The sequence below is a fragment of the Miniopterus schreibersii genome, assembly GCF_964146895.1.
Source record: "Miniopterus schreibersii genome assembly, chromosome: 19".
NCBI classification, from domain to species: domain Eukaryota; kingdom Metazoa; phylum Chordata; class Mammalia; order Chiroptera; family Miniopteridae; genus Miniopterus; species Miniopterus schreibersii.
The window spans coordinates 12748783-12775478 of record NC_138119.1 but is presented as its reverse complement, the minus strand read 5'-3'; the positions used below and the strand labels follow the sequence as shown (position 1 = coordinate 12775478).

The following is a 26696-nucleotide window of genomic DNA, read 5'->3' as shown; positions in this document are numbered from 1 at the left end:
TCTCCCCTCACTCCCCTACGCTTTCCTGAGCTCCAGACTAATTTAGAACTACTTTTCCCAGCTTACCGCGCGCAGGGAGGAGCCGAGTGGGAGGAGCAAAGTCCCCAGTTCCCCGGAGTCAATAGGGCTGCTGGGAATTGGTGTCCGTTTCCTTTCAGTACTGCATGGTTGGAGCTGTGAGAGGGTCACGTAAACAAACTACAATTCCCGGAAGCCCCCGCGCGCCACGGGTCAGGGCTAGGCTGGGGCCGGGTTCGCGGTGCTCGCTGAGACGGCGGCGGCGGCGGCGGCTACGGGTGGAAGACCCGGGCGGGAGCCCGCGGCAGAGGCCGTGGCTTGTGCTGGGAGGGTGGCGGGGAGAGACGGAGGAGGAAGATGGCGACGTCGGGGGCGAACGGGCCCGGCTCGGCCACGGCCTCAGCTTCCAATCCGCGCAAGTTTAGTGAGAAGATCGCGCTGCAGAAGCAGCGTCAGGCCGAAGAGACGGCGGCCTTCGAGGAGGTGATGATGGACATCGGCTCCACCCGGGTGAGGGGCCGCGCCGGGGAGCCGAGCGGAGCAATTACGGAGCGGGGAGCGGAGAGGCGGGGCGGGGGCGGGAGCCGAAGTGAAAGAGGCGGAACGGGACAGCGGACGCTGCCGTCTGGGATGCGCGGGTTGAGGACCGAGGGGCAGGAAGACGGATTTTGCGGGGGTGGGGGTGGGGGCAGAAACACCAGAGGTTGGGAGTTTGGAAACGACTGGGGGCTAAGTGAGTAGAGAGTGGGCGGAGAGAGGAGACAGTTCCCTGGAATCCGGCGGAGGTCGGAGGTGGGTGGTCATTGTGCATCACTGGTTGAGTCCTCTTCGGGGTTCTACTGAAGCATCCCCGATGCTGGGTTATGGGTTGTGGGGGATGGCTTGCTTGCCCTACTCTGTCTCCCCTGAGTTGGTAATCTCCGATCTGGTCCCTCTGCCCTTTTGGCACTTCAGTTCCTCTGGGAAAGGGCCCCTTGAGTGGTTTGAACAGCAGCGCCGGGTATAGTGGGGCAGGAAGTCCCCTCCTGCGTCCCGTCCCTTTGCTTCCTTTTTCAAATACTTCTTGTGGTTTCCTGACGTGAATGAAGGTGAGGTCCATTGCTCACAGACTGGTGCTTGGTATTTTGTCGTGGTGGCCGCCTTGGAGGAGAGGTAGGGCTTTGAATCTTGAAAGCGGGAACCAGTGGCTATAGGTTGTGTGGCATTCTATGGTTTGCTGAGCTTTCTGGGGAGATGGCTGCTTTGTGGGTCAGTTATGGGTTAGCTTGGAGGGTCTTCTGTGTGTAGGGAATAGTAATTCCTAGGAAACTCCAGAAATAAGGCATCCTGGCAGAGTTGCCTCTGAAACCAATCTGGCCTTGATTTCTTGCTACCAGAACTGGCTATCTGAGGGAGTCAGGGGTGGGAGTTTGCCCAACTGGTATGCAGTCCTAATTTAGGGAGGCATTGTTCTCAAAACAGCAGGTGAGGAGGATATTGCAGGATCCCTCATGGCAGGGAGCTAGAAGGCATTTAAGGGGAGATGGTGGAACATAAATACCACATTTCAAAGCTCCCCTGGTTTGACTGTGATTGCATCTGTCTATGACTGACACTGGTTTTATTTTTGTGTGTATCTCCCTTGACTCTTCGTCTTTTTCACGTTTGTTTCCCCCTTGAGTCTCTAGAGACCATGTGCCCTAGTTTGTGGGAGACAACAGAGATAGTTAGTTGGGGAAGCAAATCTTGTGTGTTTGTGTGTGTGCACGCCTAACCCCTGCTAATTGCCATGAGGATCATGATCTAACTGTTGGCTGCTGCTCCCTTTTAGTAGTTTTTGATCATGGTGGGGCAGAAGCAAGAAGGTAGGTGAGAGGCTGATCTCCAGCTGACAGCTTGAGGCCCTGCCCTCTGGACTGTGACTCCAGCAGAGGCATGGTGGGATCTTAGGGCTTGTGTTTGCTTGTATGTTCAGACAAAGAAAGGCTGTGAGAAACTGAAAGCTGGGCCATCTATCTTTGTAGTGTCTTGGTCTGTCAAAGGCCCCCTGTGCCCACCTTGCCCCTGCTGGGTCATTTCTCTGCTGCACACAAGCCCCAGGCTCTGGGGCTTAAGCCTGCTATTTGGCTAGCTAGGAGGACTCATTTGAGGCAGATATGGCCATGGGGTCTATCCTGCTGTGAGGCTGGAGTTGTCATATATATTAATAGCCCTGAAATGGCCCAAAGTTCAGCGTAGTGCCCAGTAAACTCACTGGGCTGACCTCCTGGAATAGAAAGTTAGTTCTGAGGTTAGCCTATGCACGACAGCATGTCCCAGAAGCTCTTAGAATTTACCCCTCATCAGCTGCCCTGGGTCTATTTATGTGGCTGGTGACAGTGGCTGAATCTTAGAAGTAGGGGCTCACCTCTTACTGAGGGATGTGGTGTCTCACTCCAGTACCAGACTTATCTCCCCAAAGTGGGGGTGAGGCTAGGAAGATGGCTCTGGCCTAGACTGGAGTGGGCTACTGTTCTCTCTCCCACTCCCATTCTCCAGGCTTTCTTGCCTATTCAGGGGCCTTACAACTATACAGAAGAATGTGCCTTGGTTTTGGCACTGTTTTTATAGCTCTGAGAACCATCATTCCTTAGATAATCTAGTTTGGGAGGTGCAGGCTCTGTGTAGCCTTCTTGAGGCTGGGCAAATGGCAGAACCCAGCAGCCTGTGCCTCTTTCCTGTGGGAAGGAAAGAGGCTGGTAGTAGTGGCTCTGTGGCATCCACCTGTGGCCTTTCCCTCATTTTCCAGTTGCTCTGGGACACATCTGGAAGGGAAAGCAGAGGCGCCTACTAGGCACCTCTTCCCAGGGGTTAAACCATGTGACTCCTGGGGGCTCCTGGCAGCCCCTCAGGGACTCTGTTTAGACTAATGACAACTGAGGAGAGTGTTGGGCTCTGTGCGTGGCATGGTGATGCCAGTCATTAGTGATATCATTGATGAGGGTAGCCTGCAGAAGAGCTAGGGCAGATTGTTTGCACCAGATCTCAGTGGAGCTTTTCTCCAGTACTGTTTTTTCTTGTTCTTTTTTCTTTTTCTGGCAAATCTTTTAAAAGCAGCACCAATAGTGGCATATCCTGGAGACAGGATTGGCAAAGGTGGCCAAAGAACAGGAACAGTGCTCAGGCCACTCCCTAACATTCCCATTTGCCCTTCATGTTTCAGTTACAGGCTCAAAAACTGCGACTGGCATACACAAGGAACTCCCATTATGGTGGTTCTCTGCCAAATGTGAACCAGATTGGCTGTGGCTTGGCTGAGTTCCAGGTGAGTGGACACCAGCCTCAGGAGAGTGCAGGCTCTTCGGCAGCTCCCCCCTTGACTCACCTGTGTGTTTTGGCAGAGCCCCCTCCACTCACCTTTGGATTCATCTCGGAGCACTCGGCACCATGGACTGGTGGAACGGGTGCAGCGAGATCCCCGGAGAATGGTGTCCCCACTCCGCCGCTACCCTCGCCACATATCCTTCACAGAGAGTTTGGGGAATTTGGAGGGCGGTGGGTTGCAGTCCCTTAGGAACTCATGGTGGGAAGGGACTTTAAGTGTTGTCCAGTTCCATCCTTCTCCAGGGGCTCTCCTTTACTCAGCCTCCCAGAAAAGTGACCATTTGGCCCGTGTGTCAGCGCTGGCTCCTGTGCAAGGGAGTGGCTGCTCCGGGGCTTGTGTCCTCCATCTCTTGCTGGCTCTGACTGTCCTTATTCAGCTTACTCTTTGCTATCTCCTGCTAAAGGGGGTTTGGTTCTCTTCTTACATTTCTGTCCTTAGCTTTCAGTCTCAGAGACCTCCACAGATCTGTCTCCCTAGGCCCTGCCTAGATAATCTCCTATATTTTTCCAACTCTCCTGGGCCTCACCCTCTTCTCTTCCATTCTCTGACCTGATTGTTGTCCCTTGTCAAGGAGGAGAAAGGTATTTGTTTCTTGAGACAACTCATCTGCTGCCTCCATTATACTTCACTCACCTGGTCTCTAGCCCATCCAGCCTCTTCTCACTTTTTACCTTAACTGGCGCTCTCACATTGACAGCTCTCCCTACAGTCCTGCCTACTTATCTCCTCCCCCAGAGTCCAGCTGGCGGAGGTCAGTGTCCAGGGCAGGCAGGATCTCCTGCCCACTCTGACATGTCTCTGGAGGGAGCTTGTGTTGGGATTGGGCTTGCTGGGCTAGGCTTTCAACAGTACCTCCTCTCCTAAGGGCAGGGCTGGGAGGGGTGGGGGCAGGTGGAGTAGGTGGGTCAGAGTCCAGCCTTGGCCATATTGACATGGGTGACCAAGCCTCCCAGTCCAAGCAGGGCAGGACCAATGGTAACTGGGGCTAGCTGGGGTGTGTATGTAAGGGGGAAGGGAGACCAGCTGCCTCCTGTCAAGAGTGGGTGCCAGATGTAGTATTCTGGCACTCAGATACCTGTCCATCTCTTTGCTAATACTCTTACCTAGCAGAGTTTCTGGGCTCCAGTTCAGCTTGTCCTGGCAGATAGAAGTTGAGATTTTCCAGATCTCCTAAATCAGCAATTTTCAACTTTTTTCATCTCATGGCACACATAAACTAGTTACTAAAATTCTGTAGCACACAAAAAAATGTATTAAGTTTTTGCTGCTCTGAAAAAAATTTTTTTAAAGGTACAATTTTTATTGACTTACAAAAATAATAGTAATTACCTACACTTTTTGCTCCTAAGTGACTTTTTAATAAAACAGGTGTTGCCCAGGCCTGGTAGCTCAGTTGATTAGAGCATCATCAGATATGCCAAGGTTGCAGTTTCCATCTCTGGGGCACATACAAGAATCAACCAATGCATAAATAAATGGAACAATGCATAAATAAATATTGACACTCCCCCATCCCTCCCTCCTTCTCCTCTCCCCCCTTCCTCACTCTCTAAAAATCAATAAGTAAAAAATCAGGTGCCTCCCTAGCCAGTTTTGCTCAGTGGTTAGAGCATCGGCCTGAAGGATTCTGGGTTCAGTTCTGGCCAAAGGCACGTACCTTGGTTGCAGGCTCGATCCCAGGCCCAGTCGGCACGTGCAGGAGGCCACCAGTGCATGTGTCTCTCTCACATTTATGTTTCTCTCTCTCTCTCTGAAAAGCAATGGAAAAATATCCTTGGGTGAGGATTAAAAAAAAAAAAAAAAATCAGATGCCTATACTTGTATATAAGGATTTTTGATACCAAGAATTAACCAATCACACAGCCTTATTATGTGATGTGACCAATAAGATGCAATTCTGTTATATGACCTATATATTTATGGTTCAAGACAGGGCATTCACACCAGACGGCTATTGTTGTGTTGACTGTTGTAATTTTTTAAAATTAGACAATCTAAGGGAAAGAGGTCAGTGCCCCTGACTAAATAGTTAGGTATAGCTTGTTTTAAAAATTCTTGCAGCACACCAGTTGAAAATTGCTGTTGTAGATTGACTGAGGGAGAGGTTCATGGGTCACAGATATTAGAAGAACTGGAAAGAAAAGAAACATGGTCCTGGGTACCTAGTCCTCTTTACCTCCACCTTGGAGGCCCAACATTTTCCAATCCCCGTGCCTGCCTTCTTGTCCACTGCTGGCTTTCCTCCTTGTGACTTTGTTTTTCAATCCTAGGACAATGCCCTGGGGCAATTTCCCTGCAGAGAAGGGGCAGTTGTTTCGTCTACCATCTGCACTTAACAGGTGATGGCCTTTGCCTTCTTTTGTCCATATCTCCTGTTATCTAGTTTCCGGTCCCTACTCTCTCACCCGTGCCTTGTTCCAGCCCAGCTAGTGTTTTCCCCTGCTGAGGAAGGCATGGGGGCCAGGAAGACTGTCATTTGTGCCAGCTGATCCCTGTTTGCCCCACAGGACAAGCTCTGACTCTGCCCTTCACACAAGCGTAATGAACCCCAGCCCTCAGGACACTTATCCAGGCCCTGCACCTCCCAGTGTCCTGCCCAGCCGCCGTGGAGGTAGGTGGCATGTTCGAGGGTAGGGAATACACATGGAGCTTTGGTTTGAAGCAGGTAGGCAAGTGCACTCCAACTCCACTGCATCCTTTGCAGGTTATCTGGATGGCGAAATGGACTCCAAAGGTATATATTTCTCACCACTTGTGGGTACTGAATGCCTAAGAATTTCTGGGCTGGTGTTGGGGGCCTTGTGCAGGGTCAGGGAGTGGGACTGCCCCCTGCCTGCCTGCGCTCCTTGTCCTGCTTTACTGGCTCCTTCTGCAGCCCTCTACTCACCAGTCTTTCTCTTTCAAGTCCCTGCTATTGAGGAGAACTTGCTAGATGACAAGCATTTGCTGAAGCCCTGGGATGCTAAGAAGGTAGGTGTGGCCTGCTACCCCCCTTTCCATGGGCTGGTCTTCCAGGGGCCTCCACTGAGCACTGTCCTCATCCTTCACTTTCTTCCTTCTATCTTCAGCTGTCCTCCTCATCCTCTCGACCTCGGTCCTGTGAAGTACCTGGAATTAAGTAAGTATCTCTGTGATGTTGGCTGAGGAGATGGGGGAGGGAAGAAAGGGAAATGTGGGAGGCCCATCTCTCCCCTTCCCTGACTTTTGCCCCGCCCCAATTGTGTCTTTCTTTTCCTCTCCTTCCCCCAGCATCTTTCCATCTCCTGACCAGCCTGCCAATGTGCCTGTCCTCCCACCTGCCATGAACACGGGAGGCTCCCTACCTGACCTCACCAACCTGCACTTTCCTCCACCACTGCCCACCCCCTTGGACCCAGAGGAGACAGCCTACCCCAGCCTGAGTGGGGGCAACAGTACCTCCAATTTGACCCATACCATGACCCACCTGGGCATCAGTGGGGGCCTGGGCCTAGGCCCAGGCTATGATACGCCAGGTGAGTGGCTGTCCTGACTGTGTTCATGGGGTGCTGCCTGGCTGGAGGGGCTAAGGGATGGGAGACTTGAGCACCAGTGACTGCCCACATCAGCCCATCACCCGTCCATACCAGGTTTTCCTCACTGTACTTTTTTGCCAGTGAGAACTGGTAGGTGTGGCTTTTTCCTAGAAAGAAGATGGAGAGCAGCCCCCAAGTGGGCAAGGCCAACCTCACTACCAGGGACAGTGTAGAGAGGACGTTGTGTTTCCACTTCCACAGTCTGGTCACTGCTACCCATTCTGGGAAGAAAGGGGCCCAGTTCCCATCAGTAATATTGGCATCTCTGGTTTTTTGTCTGTGCCTGCAGGACTTCATTCACCTCTCAGCCATCCATCCTTGCAGTCTTCCCTAAGCAATCCCAACCTCCAAGCTTCTCTGAGCAGTCCTCAGCCCCAGCTCCAGGGCTCCCACAGTCACCCCTCACTGCCTGCCTCCTCCTTGGCCCGCCATGCACTGCCTACCACCTCCCTGGGTCACCCCTCACTCAGTGCCCCAGCCCTCTCCTCCTCTTCTTCCTCCTCCTCTGCTTCATCTCCTGTGCTGGGTGCCCCCCCTTACCCAGCTTCTACCCCTGGGGCCTCCCCCCGCCACCGCCGTGTACCCCTCAGCCCCCTGAGTTTGCCCGCGGGCCCAGCCGACGCCAGAAGGTCCCAACAGCAGCTGCCCAAACAGTTTTCGCCAACAATGTCACCCACCTTGTCTTCCATCACTCAGGTATGCGTGGCTGCCTTCCCTACATGTCTGTCTCCCTTCCCCTTCTCTTTTCCCGCTAACTTCTTTCCCTGGCACCCTCCTTTCCTGAAATACCTCTTCTCCTTACTTCCTTACTCCTTGTCTTGTCCATCCCCTTCAGTTCCTCTGTCCTCTGCCTGCCCCACCTTTTATCCATCTGGTCTCCTCTTGGCTTAAGAGCACAAACCCTGGGGTTAAGACTTCTGATACAAATCCTGGCCCCACCTCTAACTAGTAGCTTCCTTGGACAGTTGTTTAACTTCTGTGAGCCTCAGCATTCTCATCTATAAAACAAGGATGGGATTGTAAGTTAGAGGAAATCACGCACGTGAAGTGCTCAGCCCTGTGCCTAGCGCAGTACAGGCTTGACAGGTGGTAGCTTATCCTTTCCCTTTTCTTCCTTTTCTGTTCCTGTCCTTTTATTGTCTGTCTCTTTTCTCATGTTCCATTCCTTCTCCCATTTCCCTTCCTCCTCTTCTAGATTCCATAAACTTAGAGACGCTCAGATCATGGAGCCTAATCCCTTTATTTTATAGATGTAGAGACTGGGGTCCACAGGGAAAGTGACTTTCTGAAGTTCACACAGCATGTTAGAAAGAGTTGGGACCAGCCCGGCCAGGTGTGGCTCAGCAGTTGAGCATCAACCTAGGATCCAGGAGATCGCGGTTTGATTCCTGGTCAGGGCACATGCCCGGGTTGCAGGCTCGATCCCCAGTCGGGGGCATGCAGGAGACAGTTGATCAATGACTCTTTCATCATTGGTATTTCTATCTCTCTCTCTCCCTTTCCCTTCCTCTCTCTGAAATCAATAAAGATATATTAAAAAAAAAAAAGTTGGGACCAGAACTAAAAACTCTTAGTTGAGGGTTTTTTCTCAGTGCTAAAATTCTTAGCTCTTCCCTCCCTCCCCCATCCGTCTCTTTTTTTACTCTCTGTACCCCTTCTCCTTTCACCCTGATGCTCTTCTTCCCTCTCCTCTGCCCTACTTTCTCCTCTTCTTCCATTACCCTTCCCTGGAATGTGTGTTCTGTGTTCCATCTGACGTAGGTCCCCTTTTCTGTAGAAAAGCCTAAGATCTGGGCCAGCAACGGCTGGGTTCTCTTGAAGCCTGGATCGAACGTAACTTTCTTCCCTCCTTTCCTCTTTCCTTCCTTCCTCTCATTCCCTCTGGCCTTTTCAAGACTTTAGAGGGCAGTTCTCAAGTTCACTGTTGTGCTATCAAGCACTTGTTAAGTATGTCACAAGTACTTGATTACTAATAATCATTAAAGCACCAAGGTTTAGGAATAGCTTACTTCTGGACTGGATTCAAAATTATTCTTATATTAGCTTCATTTAATCGCTTTCATTCTGATAAGCAATTTTGAGTAATTGCACCTAATCCCAGGGATATCCATGGGAAGGTCATCAGGTTTGTGTTGAGGATGGTTGCAGCTTCCAAGGGTGGGAAGCCCTGACTAAGAGATCCTCTTGGGGACACACTGAAAGGTAAGCTTCCCCCTTTTTCCTTGCTTCTCTTTAGGGCGTCCCCCTGGACACCAGTAAACTGCCCACTGACCAGCGGCTGCCTTCATACCCATACAGCCACTCAAGTCTGATTCTGCCTACCCAGCCATCCACCCCAAAGCCTCTACAGCAGCCAGCGCTGCCCTCTCAGGCCTGCTCAGTACAGCCCTCAGGTGGGCAGCCCCCAGGCAGGCAGCTGCACTATGGGACACTGTACCCACCCAGCTCCAGTGGGCATGGGCAACAGTCTTACCACCGGCCAGTGAGTGACTTCAACCTGGGGAATGTGAGTACCTAGGTCCCTAGCTCCAAAACAGGGAAGGGACTGGGAGTGGGTCGGAGGGGCCTGAGTGGCATTATTGGTGCAATCTGAATTGGGAGATCCAGGTTGGGGGGATCTTCCCTCCCTGCAGGGGACATGACACTGCCAACTTGGGGCTCCTTTTGTCCTGCATTTGGCCCCTTTTCCTGTCCCTCTCCCCCTAGCTATCCCTGCACAGCTTGCTTTTTGATGACTACTGCTTTGACCCCTCCTCTTCCTGGCATGCACAAACTCTGTCCCAGCAGGTATGGTGCCCATACCTACTTTGGGGCCCGTGCTCGCCTTTATTGCTCTGCTTGCTGTTATCTCCTTCTGTCTTTGCTTTTGTTCCAGGGGGATTGTTGGGCAAAGGGGATGTGTTGGCAGGGCTAGGCAGTGGTAGGCAGGTACCCCTGTTCTCAGGCCCATGTCCTCAAGGTTTATCTTTGTGTCTATAGCTGGAGCAGTTCAGCATGGAGAGTTCAACCAGCCTGGCGCTGGATCCTACCAGCTTTTCTGAAGGTTCTGGATTTTTAGGAGGTGAGGGATCAGCGAGTGGCTTCCAGGACCCCCATGCCCTCAACCACCAGAACTTGACCCATTGTTCCCGCCATGGCTCAGGGCCTAACATCATCCTCACAGGTGAGAGGTATGGGTAGTTATGGGGGATGGAGGGAGGGAGTGATACATTTGCTGGCACAGCAGGACATTGAGGGGTTCTCACTCATTTCTTCTGCCCACACAGGAGACTCCTCCCCAGGTTTCTCTAAGGAGATTGCAGCAGCCCTCGCTGGGGTGCCTGGCTTTGAGGTGTCAGCAGCTGGGTTGGAGTTAGGGCTGGGGCTGGAGGAGGAACTGCGCATGGAACCACTGGGCCTGGAAGGGCTCAACATGCTGAGCGACCCCTGTGCCCTGCTGCCTGATCCTGCTGTGGAGGATTCATTCCGCAGTGACAGGCTACAGTGAGGGGACTCATCATCATCCCTCTAAATTGGCCCTGTTCCCATCACTGTCTCTTTCCTCCCTTCCCCCTGGCCAGTAGAGACTCTGCTCTCTGCCCCCAGATCCTCTTTCTAACATGAATGAGGGATCCCAAGGATGAGAAAAAGCAAGGGGTTTATCCAAGTGGCCCCTGATTTCTACACAAGGGGTGGGCTTGGGGGAGCTCAAGGGAGGGTCTAAAGCACTTGTAACTTTGAACCGTCTGTCTGGAGGTCAGAGCCTGTTGGAAAGCAGGGGGTAGAGAGGAGCCCCATAGGCAGGGGTCCTTCCGGATGCCCAGGGGTGGGCAGTGCCAGCCCCTCCTCACCACTCTTCCCCTTGCAATGGAGGAGAGAGCCAGAGTGGATATTATTTTTTATTAAATATATTATATGTTAATAAAAAAATCATATCAAACTCAATGTGGTTGGGTATTATTTGGGATATGGCTGGGAAACTAGAGAATCTCTGGGGCACACACCCTTTCATCTGTTACGCTTTTTGCATCTTCTGAGCACCATTGTGGTTTGCAGAGGACCCCTCCAGTCTCAGAATTTGTACCCAGCATTGGACCTGGGCGTCCAGGCTCCCATAGCAGCACGGGTGCCCTCCCATCTGTTCAGGGCCCTGCTGCAGCATCAGGGGGTGGGCTCTGACTAGCTAGATGAGTTACTGCTCTTCCTCAACCTTGTGGCCTGACTGAGTAGAAGTGAGGAAGTGACTGCTGGCTGAACGCACAGGTCTGATGTTTCTGGTTGAATGACCCACTCCAGCTCTCTCCAGGGGTAGCTGGCCTCAGTGTTCAGACTACCTAGGAGAGGATTTAACAAATCCTGACACCATGTAGATCCTGGGTTGGTTCCCCTTTGTTATGGCCCTTTAAGCCTAAAAGACGTAGAAATTAGACAAGTGGTACCTGGCCAGCCTCTGATCCCATGCTTCTAGGTCTCGAGGTAGCTCTGAGGTCTCATTTCTGCCTCCTCACTTGGCATGAATTCACCCTCCCTATTCTTCACTCATTCATTCTGCAGATGCTTGAGTGCTAACCATGTTCTAAAGAGATTTCTTCTCTCTGGCTTGGGTTGCCAGCCCTCTAACCATCCTAGCCTCTCCCCTCTTCCCTTCCACTCCCCACATAGTCAGAAGGGTCATGTCCCTCAGTTACCCACACCTCTACTACTACTATTTTCACATCCTACAGTCCTGGCTTTTTGTCTTCCTCTTTCCAAAGCTCTTGTCATTTTCAGAAAAGAGAACTGAGAGCTCTGGCTTAGGCCCAAAGGGAATGCAATGTGCCCTAAACCTGGAAGTAGGGAAGCCACCTGAGTGTTCACTGCCTAGGCCTTCAGGGCCTTCCCCCAGGCCTGCGTATCTAGGACTGCGCCTTGGACTTCAGGGGTCGCCCCATAAGTGTCTCTGTCCTGCGGCATCGTCTGAGGGGTGAGAAGCTGCTTGGATGCAAGGGGCCCTCCCAACCGCCAGGGGTCGCACTACTGGGCGCTGGGCGGGCGCTGGGCAAGCGCCGCCAGGGTCACGGCCACCGGGCCCGGGAGGGCGTGGGGGGAGCGGCTGCGCCCACAGTCCCTGAAGGGTGTGGGGGAGCTGAGAAAGCGGGGCACACGTAGGAGCACCCCGCCTCCAGCGCAGCGGGAGCCCGGAGGAGCGCGTGCCCAAGCGAGCTGCAAGGCAGCAGTCAGTTCCCTGCGTGGCGCAGCGCAGCGGGGACGCAGGGATCGCCGGGATCTCCCTCTACCGCGCCCGGCGCCCCAGCGCCCTCAGCTGCCTCTCCTTCCTTCCCTGGCCGCCCGGGAGGGAGTGGCGCCCAAGTCGGGTGCGCCATGTCCGGGGCCGGGTAGCCCGCAGTCCGCCGCCAGCCCGCTGGCCCGCCAGCCCACCCTCCGAGCCGCCCGCAGCGGGCCGGCCGGCCAGGGAGTCGCAGGGCAGGCAGGTAGGGGCCGGACCGGGCGGGCGGGGCGGGCGGGGAAGGAAGGGAGGGGGTGCCGTGCTGGGCGGGAGGAGGTCCCCCAGCTGTTCTCTGGCGTGGCACATCTGGTTCCGGTTCCTCTCTCCTGGGGAAGTGAAAGTGGAGGGGAGTTCGCTGGCTGCTCCCGGCACCTCCTTGCTCCTGTGGGTCCCGAGCCAAAGCACCCCTCCCTCTGGCTTGGGTCACGCGGTGGCCCGGCGCTGCTGCTGTCATGTCCCCCGCGGCTAGTGCGCCTGTCCCCTGCGCTCCTGCCCCTTCCACAGCAGTCTTCTGATTCACGCGCCCTCTGCCCCAGCCCGAACTTCCCATTGCCTGGCTTGTGCGCGGTGGGACCCCGAGTGGCGCCTGTGCCCCTTGCCTTCCCCTGGGAGCAAGGGCTGCCTTACCCAGGGTTCCTTCCTGGCTGGGTGAGGGAGGCTCTAGTGAGCAGGTCCTGTGGATCCGGGCCACCCACTCGTCCCTCAGCTCGGCCCACCTAAGGGCTCCTGCCTGCTGCCTGGGGCATAGAGCGCCCATTCACTTGCAGTGGGTGAGGGATGCGGTTGTGCCCCAGAGCTAAATTAGGAGGCTGACGCTGACTCCTGGCTTCACCTTGCAGACATGGAGGCTAAATTTAGCTGGAGTTGTGTGTGTGTGTGTGTCTGTGTGTATCTGTGTGTGTCAGTGTTTCCCCAGAGGCCATGTTGAGGAGAAAGCCAACCTGGCTCCATGAGATTCCCTTGCTCCCCAAAGTTCTCTGAGGCTAAGTAGGACTGTACATCCTGGAGCCATTCTGAGCCTCCTCTGCTTTGCTGGGGGTCCTTTAGTCTGAGGTTCCACTTGGCATGATGCTGTGTTGGCACCTTCAACAGTACCCCCCCCACACATACCCATAGGCTGACTTCCGCTGAGCTTCGCTGAGCTGCAGCTTCCCCTCCACTGTTCCAGGAAGTCACCTCCCTTCCCCTCTGAAGCACCCGCACTCCTGTCCTCTGCTGCAAGCCACCCACCAAGCTCTTTCCTAGCTTCTGCGCCTTAGGGCTCCTCAGGGTCCTTGGGCTCCTTCTCTCTGGGGTTGGGCCATGGAGACAGGTGAGAACTCAGTTACTGAAGACCTGTTGTGGGCCTATTTTGGGGCTTCTTGGAGGAGGGTATGGGGATGGCCGGGAGTGTCTCACAGCCGCTTTTGTCCTCACTGGGTGTAACACAAGCACCCTGGAGGTGTGCGGGCACTGTTTTCTTGTTTTGTTTTTTGTTTTGTTAGGTTAGTGGAGTTAGGGGAGTAAAAAGGACACTTGAGTCTGGTGAAAGGACAACACTAAAGCTTGGGCTTTGTGGGCTTTCTGGACACGTGGGGGGTCCACTTGAGTCTGGTGAAAGGAGGACACTAAAGCTTGGGTTTTGTGGGCTTTCTGGACACTTGTGGGTTCTTCACAAAAACCTAGAGGTGAGTTCTTTAAGAACATTAACTGGCTCATACAGTTCTTAGGATGTCATAATGAGTAAGAAGTTCAGAAACCCTTAAAAAGACTAAGTTTGGCATGATGTCATGGCCAAAATTAATGATGTCATTGCAGGTCACTGCAGAAAAGACTGACCTATTATAACTATGGATAGTGGGTGAGGAGGGGTAGGGTCTTTAAAAGGGATACAGAAACAAAGTGATGTTAGAGCCTAGGTTAGCTGTATGCAGTGGAGTGGAGTTCGGGTCCTTTAAGGTGAGGGCTAGTACCACTAAGAGAGGGTCCTGGTCTCTTTAAGGAGCTGTGGTGGGTCTCTGAGGGCCTGGTGATGTCATAGGCGGGAGAGTCCAGGATTGGCTGACCACTGATCCTGCCTTTCCTTGAAGGGACTAGGAAGAGGAGGGGAGCAAGGGGGGGTGGTGTGCACCCTGGTTGCCATGGCAACACCAGCCTTCCTTGACCATTCCAGATGCAGTGAGTGAGGGGGGGGCCATGGCGGAGGAGCGGCCCCCCCGGCTGGTGGATTACTTCGTGATAGCTGGGCTTGCAGGGAACGGAGCACCCATCCCTGAGGAAACGTGGGTTCCTGAACCCAGTGGGGCCCTGCGCCCTCCCCGGCCAGCTGATCCCATCACGGATGTAGCAGTCATCGCTAGGGCACTGGGCGAAGAGGTGCCCCAGGGCTATACATGCATCCAGGCCTCTGTGGGGGGCCACCCCTTGGAACTCAGTGCTGGGCTCCTGGGTGGAACTCAACCTGTCATCTGCTACCGCAGGGGCCGTGACAAGCCCCCCCTTGTGGAGCTAGGGTGTGTGCCCCTACCCATGCTGGCACCAGGGGAGACTGGGAGGGACTGTGGGGTGAGGCAGGGAGAGACAGGGGTATGGGATGAGGGATGGGCAATGGGAATGGGAAGACAGTGGGTTGTCTAGCATCCAGAGAGAAGGGACTGAAATTGTATCCACTTAATCCTCACACTGATTTGGGTTCCTGTACTGGTGTTGCTACTTGCTAGCTGTGCAATCTTGGGCAGGATTTGAGCCCCTCTGGGCCTGTTTCCTCATCTATAAAGTAGGGAAAATTATATTTCACAGGGTGGCTGAGAAGATAAAGTGAAATCATCCATGGAAGGGACTTAGCACAGAGTCAGTAAATGGTAACTTTTTTCTTAGCTAATGATTATGAGAGCCATGGAAGGCTTAAGGGGTGGTCGCTGATGGAGAAGTAGATACAAGGGCAGAAGAGGGGCACAGGATTCTGGAGGGCAGAGTTCAGCAGTAATTGAGCCCTTGGGTCGGGGTTTGGTGAGGCTGAGGGTGCAAGGCAGATAGGTAGGACTGAGTAGGCAGGCCTGGCAGGACTGGGGTCTTTCTCCTCTGCCCAGAACTCGACATCTCTCTGTTCTCTGTGCCAAGGGTGTTGTATGAGGGGAAGGAACGTCCCAAGCCTGGCTTCCAAGTACTAGACACGACACCCTACAGCCACTCTGCCAACCTGGCCCCTCCAGGCCCTGGGCACCCCCGCACCTACCTCACTTACCGGCGGGCAGCAGAGGGGGCAGGGCTGCATGCTTTGGGCATCACTGACCTCTGCCTGGTCCTGCCCAGTAAGGGCGAGGGCACTCCTCATACTTACTGCCGACTACCCCGCAACCTCAACCCTGGCATGGTGAGTGGGGCTGGGGTCAAGGGCTGAGACCTGCACATCTCAATGTGAGGGTGTGGACACTGGACACAAAGTGCATTCTAGGCCTCTAATGGCAAGGGTGGGCCCAGAGGTGTGACTGGTCTTGGGGGACTGGAATTAGTGGGAATTCTTGGGGTGGTGGAGAAAGTGGGCCCCAGAAGCATTTGTTAGCTATGTATCTGCTTGTCTCTTGCCATTTCTGGGGCAGTGGGGCCCAGCAGTGTACCTGTGCTACAAGGTGGGCCTGGCCAAGGCCAACACGCTTGTGTATGAGGCAGGTGAGTTGCCCTTTTGTCCCTCTAACCCCTTGGCCCTCCATGTCCCTCTGCCGTGGTGCCACTTGGCTGTCACTTTCATTGTCCCCAGAACTCCCCTTGCCATTTGGCCCTTCTCTGGGATCCCCCAGTTCCTTCCCCTGGAGCCTGATATACCCTCCTCCTTTTGGGTGTCCCCCTCTGCCGGGGTGCAGAGCTGCTGGGCCGCTACCCAGAGGAGGACAATGAGACGTTTCCGCTGCCTGAGTCAGTGCCTGTCTTCTGCCTACCCATGGGGGCCACTATCGAGTGCTGGCCTGCCCAGACCAAGTACCCGGTGCCTGTCTTCTCCACTTTTGTGCTGACGGGTGCAGCTGGTAATAAGGTGGGTGTGTGGACTGTGGGAAGGGGTCCAGGCTGTGCAGGGCCCACCTGACTGCCCCTCTGCCCCTGCCAGGTGTATGGTGCCGCCCTGCAGTTCTATGAGGCGTTCCCGAGGGCCAGGCTGTCGGAGCGGCAATCACGGGCCCTGGGCCTGCTAAGCGCTGTGGAAAGAGGCCGGGCGCTGGGGGGCCGAGCGGTGCGCAGCCGGCGAGCCATCGCTGTGCTGTCCCGCTGGCCTGCCTTCCCTGCCTTCCGCGCCTTCCTTACCTTCCTCTACCGCTACTCTGTCTCAGGCCCCCACCGCCTGCCCTTGGAAGCGTGAGCACAGCTCCCCTGACACTGGGAAGGAGTCTGAGGGGATCAGGAGGCCAGGAGAGATGGAAGAGATTAGGATGGAGTGGGATAGGGGTGTGTGTGGGGGGCAGAGGAGCAGGGGACAGGGCTGTAGTGTGTGGTTGTACTGCATTGCAAAAGTGCCACTGGTTGAGGGGGAGGGGACCTGAAATCCAGTCTACACTTGCTAGCTAAGTCCTGGCAAGGGACTGTGCATGTTCAGAGGGGATCTCTTTCCTGATCTGCATGAATTCTATATATAGGGTGTCCCCCAAAAATGTATATACACACTTTGAATAATTATAAAGGCTGTGTTTATTCAGATACATTTCATTTTCAAAATTGAGCTATCAGCTGTTAAAATGTGTATACATTTTTTTGAGATACCCTGTATGTATAATGGCTGCTCAGATGGCTGGTGTAGGTTCAAGGCAGAGGTCAAAGAGGAATAAAGGTCTTGGGGACAAGTAACTGAGGAGAGTGAATGTGACGGTAGGATAGAGATGGATTGGGGAATCTGTCTTGACCAGTATACCTCTCTCCCCCAGGCACATCTCCCACTTCATTCACAACGTCCCCTTCCCTTCCCCACAGAGACCCCGCATCCTAGTGCAGGTGAGGGCTGAGGCCAGGCTGGGGCTGGATGGGAGGAGGGCAGTTGGCAGGAGCTGGCCTCCATTATCTTAACCCATGGCTCTTCTGCCTCCCAGATGTCTCCCTATGACAACCTGCTCCTCTGCCAGCCTGTATCCTCACCCCTGCCTATCAGGTATGTGCCCAACTTGGGGGAGGGGGTTGATGAACAAGGACATGGTAGGTGCCAGGCAGGTGGGCACAGCTATTGAGGTCTGTGAAAGCTGGGCCCAGGTAGTATCTGTGCCCAGTGCCTAGGAAAGGGTCTCCAGGGTCTCCGGGTGACTTGTTCCCACTTTGATGTTACCCACAGTGGTGCCAGCTTCTTGCAGCTGCTGCAGAGCCTGGGCCCTGAGTTAGCCATCACATTGCTGCTGGCTGTGCTCACAGAGCATAAACTGCTAGTCCATTCGCTGCGGCCAGACCTGCTCACCAGCGTCTGTGAGGCCCTTGTCTCTGTGAGTGCCCCCCTGCCCAGTGTTCCTTCCCCAGAATTTTCTTTCAGGTGACCCTGTCCCTCCCTGGACTCTTCCTTGGGTAGGGTTCCTCAGCCTTTTCCTTGGGCACTGCCTACAGGGACATACAGCTTCCATCAGGGGCTCTTCTTCGGAGCTCACCTCCAACAGTTTCTCTCAATAGACACCACCCACCCAAAGCCAATGACCCCACTCTCTCTTGCACCCCCCAACTCTCACAGCTGCCCCAACCCCCTGCTCACTGCTCCTCACTCCCTGGTGCTTCAGATGATCTTCCCGCTGCACTGGCAGTGCCCCTACATTCCCCTGTGCCCGCTGGTGCTGGCCGATGTGCTGAGCGCCCCTGTGCCCTTCATTGTGGGTATCCACTCCAGCTACTTCGATCTGCATGACCCGCCTTCTGATGTCATCTGTGTTGATCTTGACACCAACACGCTCTTCCAGTAAGATGGCTGTTCTCATTCAGGGGGATACAGGGAGGAGGCATGAGGGTGGCTGTATGGAGTGCTACCTGTTTAAAAGGAGCCTCAGGCAAAAAGTGGGGGAGGCTGGTGAGGGGCCCCATGGCCTTTTCTTCTTTCTACTTCTCTCATAGGACTGAGGAAAAGAAGCCCCTCACCCCTCGGTCCCTGCCCCGCAGACCCTACAAGGTTCTGCTGGCTACACTGACAAACCTGTACCAGCAGCTGGATCAGAGTGAGAAGCCTGGGTGGGAGGCTGGAAGTTGTCATTGACCTTAAACCCCCAGTTTGGGGAGGTCTGTGGAGAGTTAGACCTTACTTGAGGAGGTTAGAGGAGTTAGGATTGCATTTGGCGGAAGTGAGGGAAATTCAAATTCCAATTTAAGCAAGAGGAAGTGATATACAATATTAATATTCCTGAATATGTTGGGAAGGACTAGCTCATCATTGGGGAGGCTTGAAATTTACCTGAGGGTAACTTTTCAGTAAATATAGGTGCCAAGTCAGTTAGTAGCTGGAGGTGGTCAGGCAGTGGTGGAGACTTGTGTGCAGAGCAGGGTTGGGGCTAGCCCTTCAGGAGCTGGCTCTGAGTCTCAGGTCACCCTGGTCCCCAGCATACACTGGGCCCGAGGAGGAGACGTCCCTGGAGTTCCTGCTGACAGACTATGAGGCCGTGTGTGGCCGCCGGGCCCGGCTGGAGCGCGAAGTCCAGGGGGCCTTCCTCCGCTTCATGGCCTGTCTGCTCAAGGGCTATCGGGACTTCCTGCGTCCACTCACCAAGGCCCCCTCTGAGGGGGCTCGCGATGTTGACAACCTCTTCTTCCTGCAGGGTAAAGAAGGCCTGTCTGCTTGGGGAAGGGTAGCCAGGAGGGGGGCGGGGGGCTGGGGACCACTCAGTTGCTTGTCCTTTCACTCAGCAGATTTTTATGGGCACCAGCTTTGAGCCATATGCTCCTCTGGGTTTGGAGGGAGTCAGGGTACAAGAAGGAACCAGCTGTGGCCTTGGGCTTGGGGTGGGTACAGGGAGGTCTGTGGTGAGCCACCTCCATGGGCAGAGCTCTTTTCAGGGACACTGGTCTTGGAGAAGCCCCAGTCTGAGGGACTGAGTACAGACAAAGGGATTCCATGGGACCATGGTGCTGGGGAAGCTGACCCAGTCTGCTTGGAATGTGGGGTAGTGGTGCCAGAGGGGCCAAAGAGATGATAGCTTTGATGGGCAGGGAGCCAGGAAAGGGGTTCAGGAAGGGTGTGGCTGTGGTAAGGAAGGCTGGTAATCTTCCTCCCCTGCCCCATTCTCATCTCCTCAGGTTTCCTTAAGTCCCGGGATCGCTCCAGCCACAAGTTGTACTCTCAGCTGCTGCACACGCAGATGTTCTCGCAGTTCATTGAGGAATGCTCATTTGGCTCTGCTCGGCATGCTGCCCTTGAATTCTTTGACTCTTGCGTTGACAAGGTTTTGAGCATTGCCCCTTCTCTTTGTGCCCATCGCCCTCTGCTCTCTTCCTGGCTGCCTCTGTTACTCCAGGTGCCCCTGGAGTTATTCTGTGAAGAGCCTGTGTAACATGGCTAGCTTATATATATCCCATCTTTCCATTCCTGACTCCATTCCCCAGCTGTATCTCCAGGACCCTGGTGGGGTCTCAGCGTACTTGCTCATTCCCCAAGGATGTGATTTCCTGGGAGAAGCTACCTTCTGGACACCCTGGCCCTGCTCCACCCCCCTGTCTTGATGCCCACTCTCTTACCATCCTGCCCCAGGTCCACCCAGAGCAGGAGAAGCCTGAGCCGATACCCTTGGTGGAGCTGGAGGAGCTGTCAGGAAGTGAGCTCACTGTCTTTATCACACCTCCTGAGGAGCCTCCAGTGCCAGAGGGCAGTGATCCCACTCCCCAGTACTGGTGAGAGCCTGTCATGCCCTCACTTGTTCCAAGGCCACACAGGCTGGCTTAGTGCTGACTGCTCCTGATGTTGCCTCTCTGCTCCTCCAGCTATGATGGATTTCCAGAGCTACGGGCTGAGCTGTTTGAGTCTCCCCAAGAGCAAACCGGGGCTCTGCCTGTGCCAGGCCCATCCCGTAGTGCCCCTAGCAGTCCTGCTCCTCGCCGTACCAAACAGGTAACCAGGGGGGTGCTCCTCAGAGGCACCTGGCTCAGCCGAGGGCTGCTGCTTCAGCTTCTTCATCTGTAAAATGCATATAATAGTACCTATCCTGTAAGGTTGTGAGGAAGTTTACGTATGCCTTGCACAGAACACATTAGCTATTGTTACCATTGTCATCATCATCATCTTCATCTTCTGAGCACTCTGGGAATCCAGGAGTGTGTTGCCTCTTCCAGGGTATCTGCCCATGCTCAGGACCTTGGCCTCTCTACCCAGGGCCCAGGGGCTGAAGCCTGTGTGTGCAGCAACCCTCCTGTCTCCTCCAAGTGCAGCTTCTTTCAGGGAGGGGGCTGCTTCTCCCACAGCATTTTAAGACCTGCCCTGCCCTGGCATTGTATTCACCCAGATGTGTCCCCTGCCTCACCTAGGAGATGAAAGTCGCGCAGCGGGTGGCGCAGAAGTCTGCAGCAGTGCCTGAGCTGTGGGCCCGGTGCCTGCTGGGGCACTGCTACGGGCTGTGGTTCCTGTGTCTGCCTGCCTATGTGCGGTCAGCACCCTCCCGGGTGCAGGCACTGCACACGGCCTACCATGTGCTGCGCCAAATGGAAGACCACAAGGTGGTGCTGCCCGATGAGGTAGGTGCCCCTGCCCAGTCCCAGATGTGCAGTTGTGGGTGCTGTGAGAGGGAATCACTGGAGAGGGGATGGTAGATGGGGGGGCATAGGCGCGAGCCCTGGAGTTGCCAGGTGTTCCATAAGATTCACTGAATGAATGAGCATGACCAGGGGATAGCAGCAGGGACTGGAGGGTGGCGGGGTCAGCTGGAACAGTGGGTGGCTCTTAGGCAGCTCCAGGGGCTGCCAGGGGCCAGTGAAGTCTGTAAGAACCGGAGGGGCGGAAAGAGGTGCTTGCTGAGACTTGAGAGTTTGGGTTGGGAATGAGTCCCGTCATCCTGTACCTCTCTTGGCTCAGGTGTGTTACCGGGTGCTGATGCAGCTGTGCTCGCACTATGGGCAGCCTGTGCTGTCTGTGCGGGTCATGCTGGAGATGCGGCAGGCAGGCATTGTGCCCAACACCATCACCTATGGCTACTACAACAAGGTACCAAATTTGGGGCTAAGCTGGGACAGCGGCATGTGCCAGGTGTATGAATGGGGAGGATGCTGCTCCCTAACACCTGCTACTCTCCCCTAGTCTTGGAGATTGGGCCTGTACAACCCAACTTGGTCCTGTAAGCATTGCCACCCATGTATTCCAGTAGTGTCTTAGCACCTACTTTGGATTTTCTCATGCTTGGCTGCTTTGATATTCACAACAGCCCTTTCAAAGGTGGGAAAGTACTGCTACCTCCCAATTATAGCTAACAGTGTTAGCCAGTGTGCCAGAATACATTTTATATTATTTTATCTTCACCCAAGAGGTGGCAGGGTTATTATCCCCATCTTACAGATGAGGCAGCGAGGTTGCAGAGGTAGTAACTTGTCCAACGTCCCACAATGAGTAAGTTAGGGAAGTAGGATATGAACAGAACACATGCATATTGATGTCTCCTGAATTCAGGCCCTTAACCATGACACTAAACTGCCTCCTGTTTTTTAGATGAGGAAACAGCCAAAAAAGTGAAATGACTTCTTCAAAGCCATATAGTTTATAAGTAGCAGAGTCTGGAAATAAATTGTCTCCCTGCTTCTGACTTCCTCTGCACCCCTCTCAGTGGTGGCTGCTGCCAATTGCCTTTTCTGGGCTTTTGTTCCTGACTGAGCCATTGTCAGGACAGTCCTAGGCAGCAGGTCTGGAGGGGAAGGTGGTCCCTGGGGCTCTAGGACAGGCAGTAGGTATCAGGCTGGGGTCAGGGTGTGAAAGTAGGCCATCTTGATGGGCCCTGTGCTTTGCAGGCTGTGCTGGAAAGCAAGTGGCCTTCTGGTACACCGGGTGGGCGCCTGCGCTGGGCCAAGCTTCGGAACATTGTCCTGGGGGCTGCTCAGTTCCGCCAGCCCTTAAGAGAACGGCAGCAGCAGCAGCAGCAGCAGCAGCAGCGGCAACAGCAGGCAGCAGCACAAGAGGCAGGCAGCTCCCAGACAGGTAGGCAGGGATTGGTGACATGGGCTTGGGGCTCAGGCAGGGAGAGGCATGGAGAGCTGGGACTGGCCTAGTGTTTGGCACTGGGTGTTCTGGGGATGGATAAACTACACTTGGCTGGTAACAAGAGAGATGAAGTTCTGCAAGGAACTTTACAAACCCAGGTCCATGCAAGGAGTTCTGTTTTTGGAATAGAGGGCTGGGTTTCTAACTGGCTGCCTTTCAGCCCCTCCCTGTCTTTTACAGAGCCCTATCTGGAGCGCCCCTCCCCTACACGCCCTCTTCAGCGCCAGACTACTTGGGCTGGGCAAAGCCTGCAGGACACGGCCTCACCCAAGGGGCGCCTGGTGAAGAGTGGCAGCCTGGGCAGTGCCCGAGGGGCACAACCCACTGTGGAGGCTGGCGTGGCCCACAGTGAGTGCCCTCGACTGACCAACACCCCAGTCAGCTTTCCTAACCACTTGCCAGTGAGAGAGGAAGACTAGAGCCAGGATGGAGGGGTGGCCCTCTGTGGTGGGGACTGCAGACTCTGAGGGAATCTTGCCCGGAATGCCGTCACGATTGGGGTTGTGGTGCCAGAGTTTGTGCAGCCAGAAACTGTGTTTACTCAATCTCTGGAGGAGTGGCTGGGCTTCATCTTCCCGGATTCTTTTCTGCCCTGCAGTGATGGAGGCCTTGGGGGTACTGGAGTCCCGAGGATCACCTGTGCCCTGGCATGATGGAAGCCTCTCAGATCTGAGCCTGACTGGGGAGGAGCTGGCAGCTGGAGGCAGCCCAGGGGACTCAGGCTCAGCCCTGAGTACCCAGTCCACTGAAGCTATGGAAGGGCTAAGTGAGCCTGTGCCCAAGGCTAGTGGGCGTCAGGATGAGGCCAGCACCCCCAGACGAGGGCTGGGTGCCCGCCTGCAACAGCTGCTCACTCCTTCTCGCCGCCGCTCCTCTGCCTCTCGCATTCCCCCACCTGAGCTGCCCCCTGACCTGCCTCCCCCAGCCCGCCGCAGCCCCATGGATAGCCTTCTGCACCCCCGGGAACGCCCTGGATCCACTGCCTCTGAGGTAGCCAGCAAGGGGAGGGTCCAGACACTTAAGCACCAGGAGGCCTGGGTGGGGAGGGTCTGCTAACAGGAGAGTGCCAGAGGGCCCTGAGGGGTGGTTGGAGTCAGCATCCTGGGTGAAGAGGAGCATGGGTTGGCTGACCATGCTTTCTCACGTAGAGCTCAGCCTCTCTGGGCAGTGAGCTGGACCTCTCAGAATCTTCTGTCAGCAGCCTGAGCCTTCGCCGTTCCTCAGAGCGCCTCACTGAAACCCCCGGATCCTTCCAGCCACCTTCCCTGGAAGTGAGGATAAACTCCCACACAGATGTGCTTGAACACACACACACACACACACACACACACACACACACACACACACACACAATCACACCCATTCACTCTGTCAAAGGCGGGGGCTGGGAGGAGGTGGAAGGAGGCTGGGCTGGGATTTGGAGGTAGGAGGGGCGGGGGAAGGAGCCTGGAGGCCAAGCAGGGCTTGTTTTTGTGGTCTTCTTACCTGCAGATCCTGCTGTCTAGCTGCTCCTTGTGCCGTGCCTGTGACTCGCTGGTATATGATGAGGAGATTATGGCTGGCTGGGCACCTGATGACTCCAACCTCAACACAACCTGCCCCTTCTGCGCCTGCCCCTTTGTGCCCCTGCTCAGTGTCCAGACTATTGATTCCCGACCCAGGTGCCCAAAGCAGGGCAGGTGCTTTGGGTGGGACAGGGAGGTGGAAGTCCAAGTGCTGAACCCTCCTGCTATCCCCCTGCAGTGCCCCCAGCCCCAAGCCTGCCCCTGCTGGTGCCAGTGGCAGCAAAGATGCTCCTGTCCCTGGGGGCCCAGGCCCTGTGCTCAGTGACCGCAGGCTCTGCCTTGCCCTGGATGAGCCCCAGCTATGCAACGGGCACATGGGGGTAAGGGCTGGGCCAGAGGAGCATGAGGAATGGGTGTGTGTTGCCCTGTGGGGGGGGCCCCAGTGGTGCTGTCGAGAGATGGGCATTGAGGGCATGGGGCATCCCAGAAGCTGTTGGACATGTGGAAGCATGGCTCTGAGGATGGGGCCATGGCACATGCCCTCCACTGCCCTCCCCATTTGTGCCCAACAGGGTGCCTCCCAGCGGGTCGAGGGCGGGGCATGGGCATACCTGAGCCCCCTGGTGCTGCGTAAGGAGCTGGAGTCCCTGGTAGAGAACGAGGGCAGTGAAGTGCTGGCGTTGCCTGAGCTGCCTGCTGCCCACCCCATCATCTTCTGGAACCTTCTGTGGTATTTCCAGAGGCTGCGCTTGCCCAGTATTCTGCCATGTCTGGTGCTAGCCTCCTGCAATGGGCCCCCACAGCCCCAGGTCAGTGCCCTCATGTGGTTCCCTGCTTCCTGAGTGCTTCCCTCATCGCCCAGCTCTCTCTCAGTCCTCTGTCCTTGGTACTGTAGGAAGAATCTATGCTTTGGAGTCAGGCATGCTCGGCCTTACTCCTCAGCCTTTCACTTCACTACTGAGCCTTGATTCTCTCATCTATAAAAGGGCGTGAGTGTTCCCCCTCAGGGCTATTGTTAGACACCTTGTGAAATGCCTGGAACCCAGACAGTGATTCGTTAAGATTTGTCTACTCATTTTACCAATATTTATTGAGCACAGGCACAGTTTTTTAGGCACTAGGAATGTAGCAGATTATAGAACAAAGTCCTTGCTCTCAAAGAGCTTGCGTTCTCATGGGGGGCAAGAGTTCCTTTCCCTCTTCTCTTTGGCTATGACCTGTAATGTCCCTGTGTGTCTTGGAACATTGTCTGTCCATGTCCTATCCTTCATGAGCCTCACCGTCCCCTTTTTCTTGGCCTCCTGCAGGCCCCGTCTCCTTGGCTAATGCCTGATCCAGCATCTGTGCAGGTGCGGCTGCTGTGGGATGTTCTGACCCCTGACCCCAATAGCTGCCCACCTCTCTATGTGCTCTGGAGGGTCCACAGTGAGTCTGGTATTTGGCCGAGGGTAGGAAGGGATGGGTCCCATGCCCCATGGCTCAATAATCCTGATTACCTTCCTTTCTTTCACCCAGGCCAGATCCCCCATCGGGTGGCATGGCCAGGCCCAGTACCTACATCCCTTACCCTGGAGTTGCTGGAGTCGGTGCTGCGTTTCGTTGGTCTCAATGAGGTGCACAAGGCTATAGGGCTCCTGCTAGGAACCCTAGGGCCCCCTCCCACAGGCCTGCACCTACAGAGGTATGGGGGCTCCCATCTTGGATTTGCTGGCCTGTACCAGACTCTGCATCCCCTTTCTCTCACTCATGTCCTTCTGCCTCCACTCCAGGGGCATCTACCGTGAGATCTTATTCCTGACAATGGCTGCTATGGGCAAGGACCACGTGGACATAGGTGAGGATGCAAGCAGGGGGCTGAAGAGTTTAGGGACCTGGGGTCAGGTATGAGAGGTTGGAATCTTTATATATTGACCTCCTTTTCACCCTCTTCCCTAGTAACCTTCGACAAGAGGTACAAGTCTGCCTTTAACAAGCTGGCCAGCAGCATGGGCAAGGAAGAACTGAGGCAGCGGCGGGCACAGATGCCCACCCCAAAGGCCATTGATTGCCGAAAATATTTTGGAGCACCTCTGGAATGCTAGGGATCCTTAAGCTTCCCCTTCCAGCCTAGAGTGGGGAGGTAAGGGAGAAAGGATTCTAGAGATAATCTGCTTCCCTGTTTCTTTCATAGGGGAGCTGGGAACAGGCTAGGAGACATGCCCAGCCATAGGCTCCAAGTGGGGGCAACAGGAAGAGGGGCCCACTATTACCAAAAGTCACAATTCCCTGTCTCCAACCTGCCCAGTATGCTCATGCTGACATTGGAGGAGGTCTGGGGGCAGTTGGCACAGCTCTGTTTCTCCCTGTCCTATCCTAGGAACTCCCCTCCAGTGTACCCACAGATCTGCACTGCCCTGGTCATTTTATAAGTTTTTGTTTTAAAAAACAACTGGAAAGATACAGAGTTACTGAGCCTTTGCCTTGAATGGGAGGGAGGGCTGTCATTCTCCATCAAGGATGGTCCCTCTTCACTAGAATTGCTGAAGAAGTCCAAGGCTCTCCATGCCTTTCCAGCTTAGAATTTGTATTTTAAGTTATTTATTCTGGAGCCACAACCCCCTTGCTTATGAAGTTATTATGGATGTTGAAAAAGAAAAGGGAAATGGGGCCCCATGGTTCAGTGGTTTGTAGCGCCTTAAAAGTCAAGAAGTGGGAACTAGAGGAGTCCCAAACTCCCCTTAGGAAGAATTGGTGGCCCCTTTAAGTCCTAATCCTTCTTGTCCACTCTGCCTGGGGAATGCATCACCCACCCAGGGCCCTGACTGTGCAATAAGGATTGTTCCTCATGAAGTTTTGTTGGATGTAAATATAGTAAAAGCTGCTTTTGTCTTTTTTA

The 26696-nt window shown here is 54.7% G+C and overlaps 2 protein-coding genes and 1 long non-coding RNA gene across 10 annotated transcripts; 2 read left to right on the top strand and 1 right to left on the bottom strand.

Moving 5' to 3' along the window:
* Positions 1-239: 239 nt before the first annotated feature.
* CRTC2 (CREB regulated transcription coactivator 2) lies at positions 240-10837 on the top strand. Its single transcript, XM_081122146.1, has 14 exons — positions 240-528; positions 3200-3301; positions 3378-3496; positions 4053-4112; positions 5632-5700; positions 5869-5972; positions 6066-6095; positions 6267-6331; positions 6430-6479; positions 6611-6855; positions 7205-7611; positions 9152-9421; positions 9895-10078; positions 10182-10837. The coding sequence occupies exons 1-14, from the start codon at positions 376-378 to the stop codon at positions 10400-10402; spliced, it is 2079 nt and encodes a 692-aa protein (XP_080978272.1). The 5' UTR covers positions 240-375; the 3' UTR covers positions 10403-10837.
* LOC308549495 lies at positions 4125-12932 on the bottom strand. The gene is made up of 3 exons (XR_013997759.1): positions 12788-12932; positions 6249-6469; positions 4125-5492 (listed from the first exon to the last, which is right to left on the bottom strand). It is a non-coding gene; the product is annotated as an uncharacterized lncRNA (long non-coding RNA).
* On the top strand, positions 11941-26696 carry DENND4B (DENN domain containing 4B). 8 transcript variants are annotated; one of them, XM_081122142.1, is made up of 29 exons: positions 12296-12365; positions 13645-13827; positions 14313-14652; positions 15260-15512; positions 15739-15808; positions 16000-16169; positions 16242-16486; positions 17050-17116; positions 17212-17270; positions 17448-17592; positions 17878-18053; positions 18206-18306; positions 18686-18901; positions 19379-19524; positions 19830-19969; positions 20060-20186; positions 20600-20806; positions 21144-21272; positions 22067-22253; positions 22497-22664; positions 22915-23306; positions 23465-23587; positions 23808-23977; positions 24060-24201; positions 24394-24630; positions 25129-25246; positions 25337-25502; positions 25591-25655; positions 25757-26696. In XM_081122142.1, the coding sequence occupies exons 3-29, from the start codon at positions 14336-14338 to the stop codon at positions 25900-25902; spliced, it is 4482 nt and encodes a 1493-aa protein (XP_080978268.1). In that variant the 5' UTR covers positions 12296-12365; positions 13645-13827; positions 14313-14335; the 3' UTR covers positions 25903-26696. The 8 variants fall into 8 exon arrangements, with proteins under 8 accessions (XP_080978270.1, XP_080978265.1, XP_080978268.1 ...); XM_081122141.1 differs by lacking the exon at positions 12296-12365 and adding an exon at positions 13073-13472; XM_081122144.1 differs by lacking the exon at positions 13645-13827 and having other exon boundaries at positions 11941-12365; positions 25171-25246.

Bases quoted from the DNA above. Each gene is read 5' to 3' on its own strand.
- CRTC2 (XM_081122146.1), top strand. From the start codon at position 376: ATGGCGACGTCGGGGGCGAACGGGCCCGGCTCGGCCACGGCCTCAGCT. The intron at 6,332-6,429 runs GTAGGTGTGGCC...TTCTATCTTCAG, and splicing joins AGCCCTGGGATGCTAAGAAG to CTGTCCTCCTCATCCTCTCG. The intron at 7,612-9,151 runs GTATGCGTGGCT...GCTTCTCTTTAG, and splicing joins CCTTGTCTTCCATCACTCAG to GGCGTCCCCCTGGACACCAG.
- DENND4B (XM_081122138.1), top strand. The intron at 16,170-16,241 runs GTGGGTGTGTGG...TGCCCCTGCCAG, and splicing joins CGGGTGCAGCTGGTAATAAG to GTGTATGGTGCCGCCCTGCA. The intron at 19,970-20,059 runs GTGAGAGCCTGT...CTGCTCCTCCAG, and splicing joins GATCCCACTCCCCAGTACTG to CTATGATGGATTTCCAGAGC.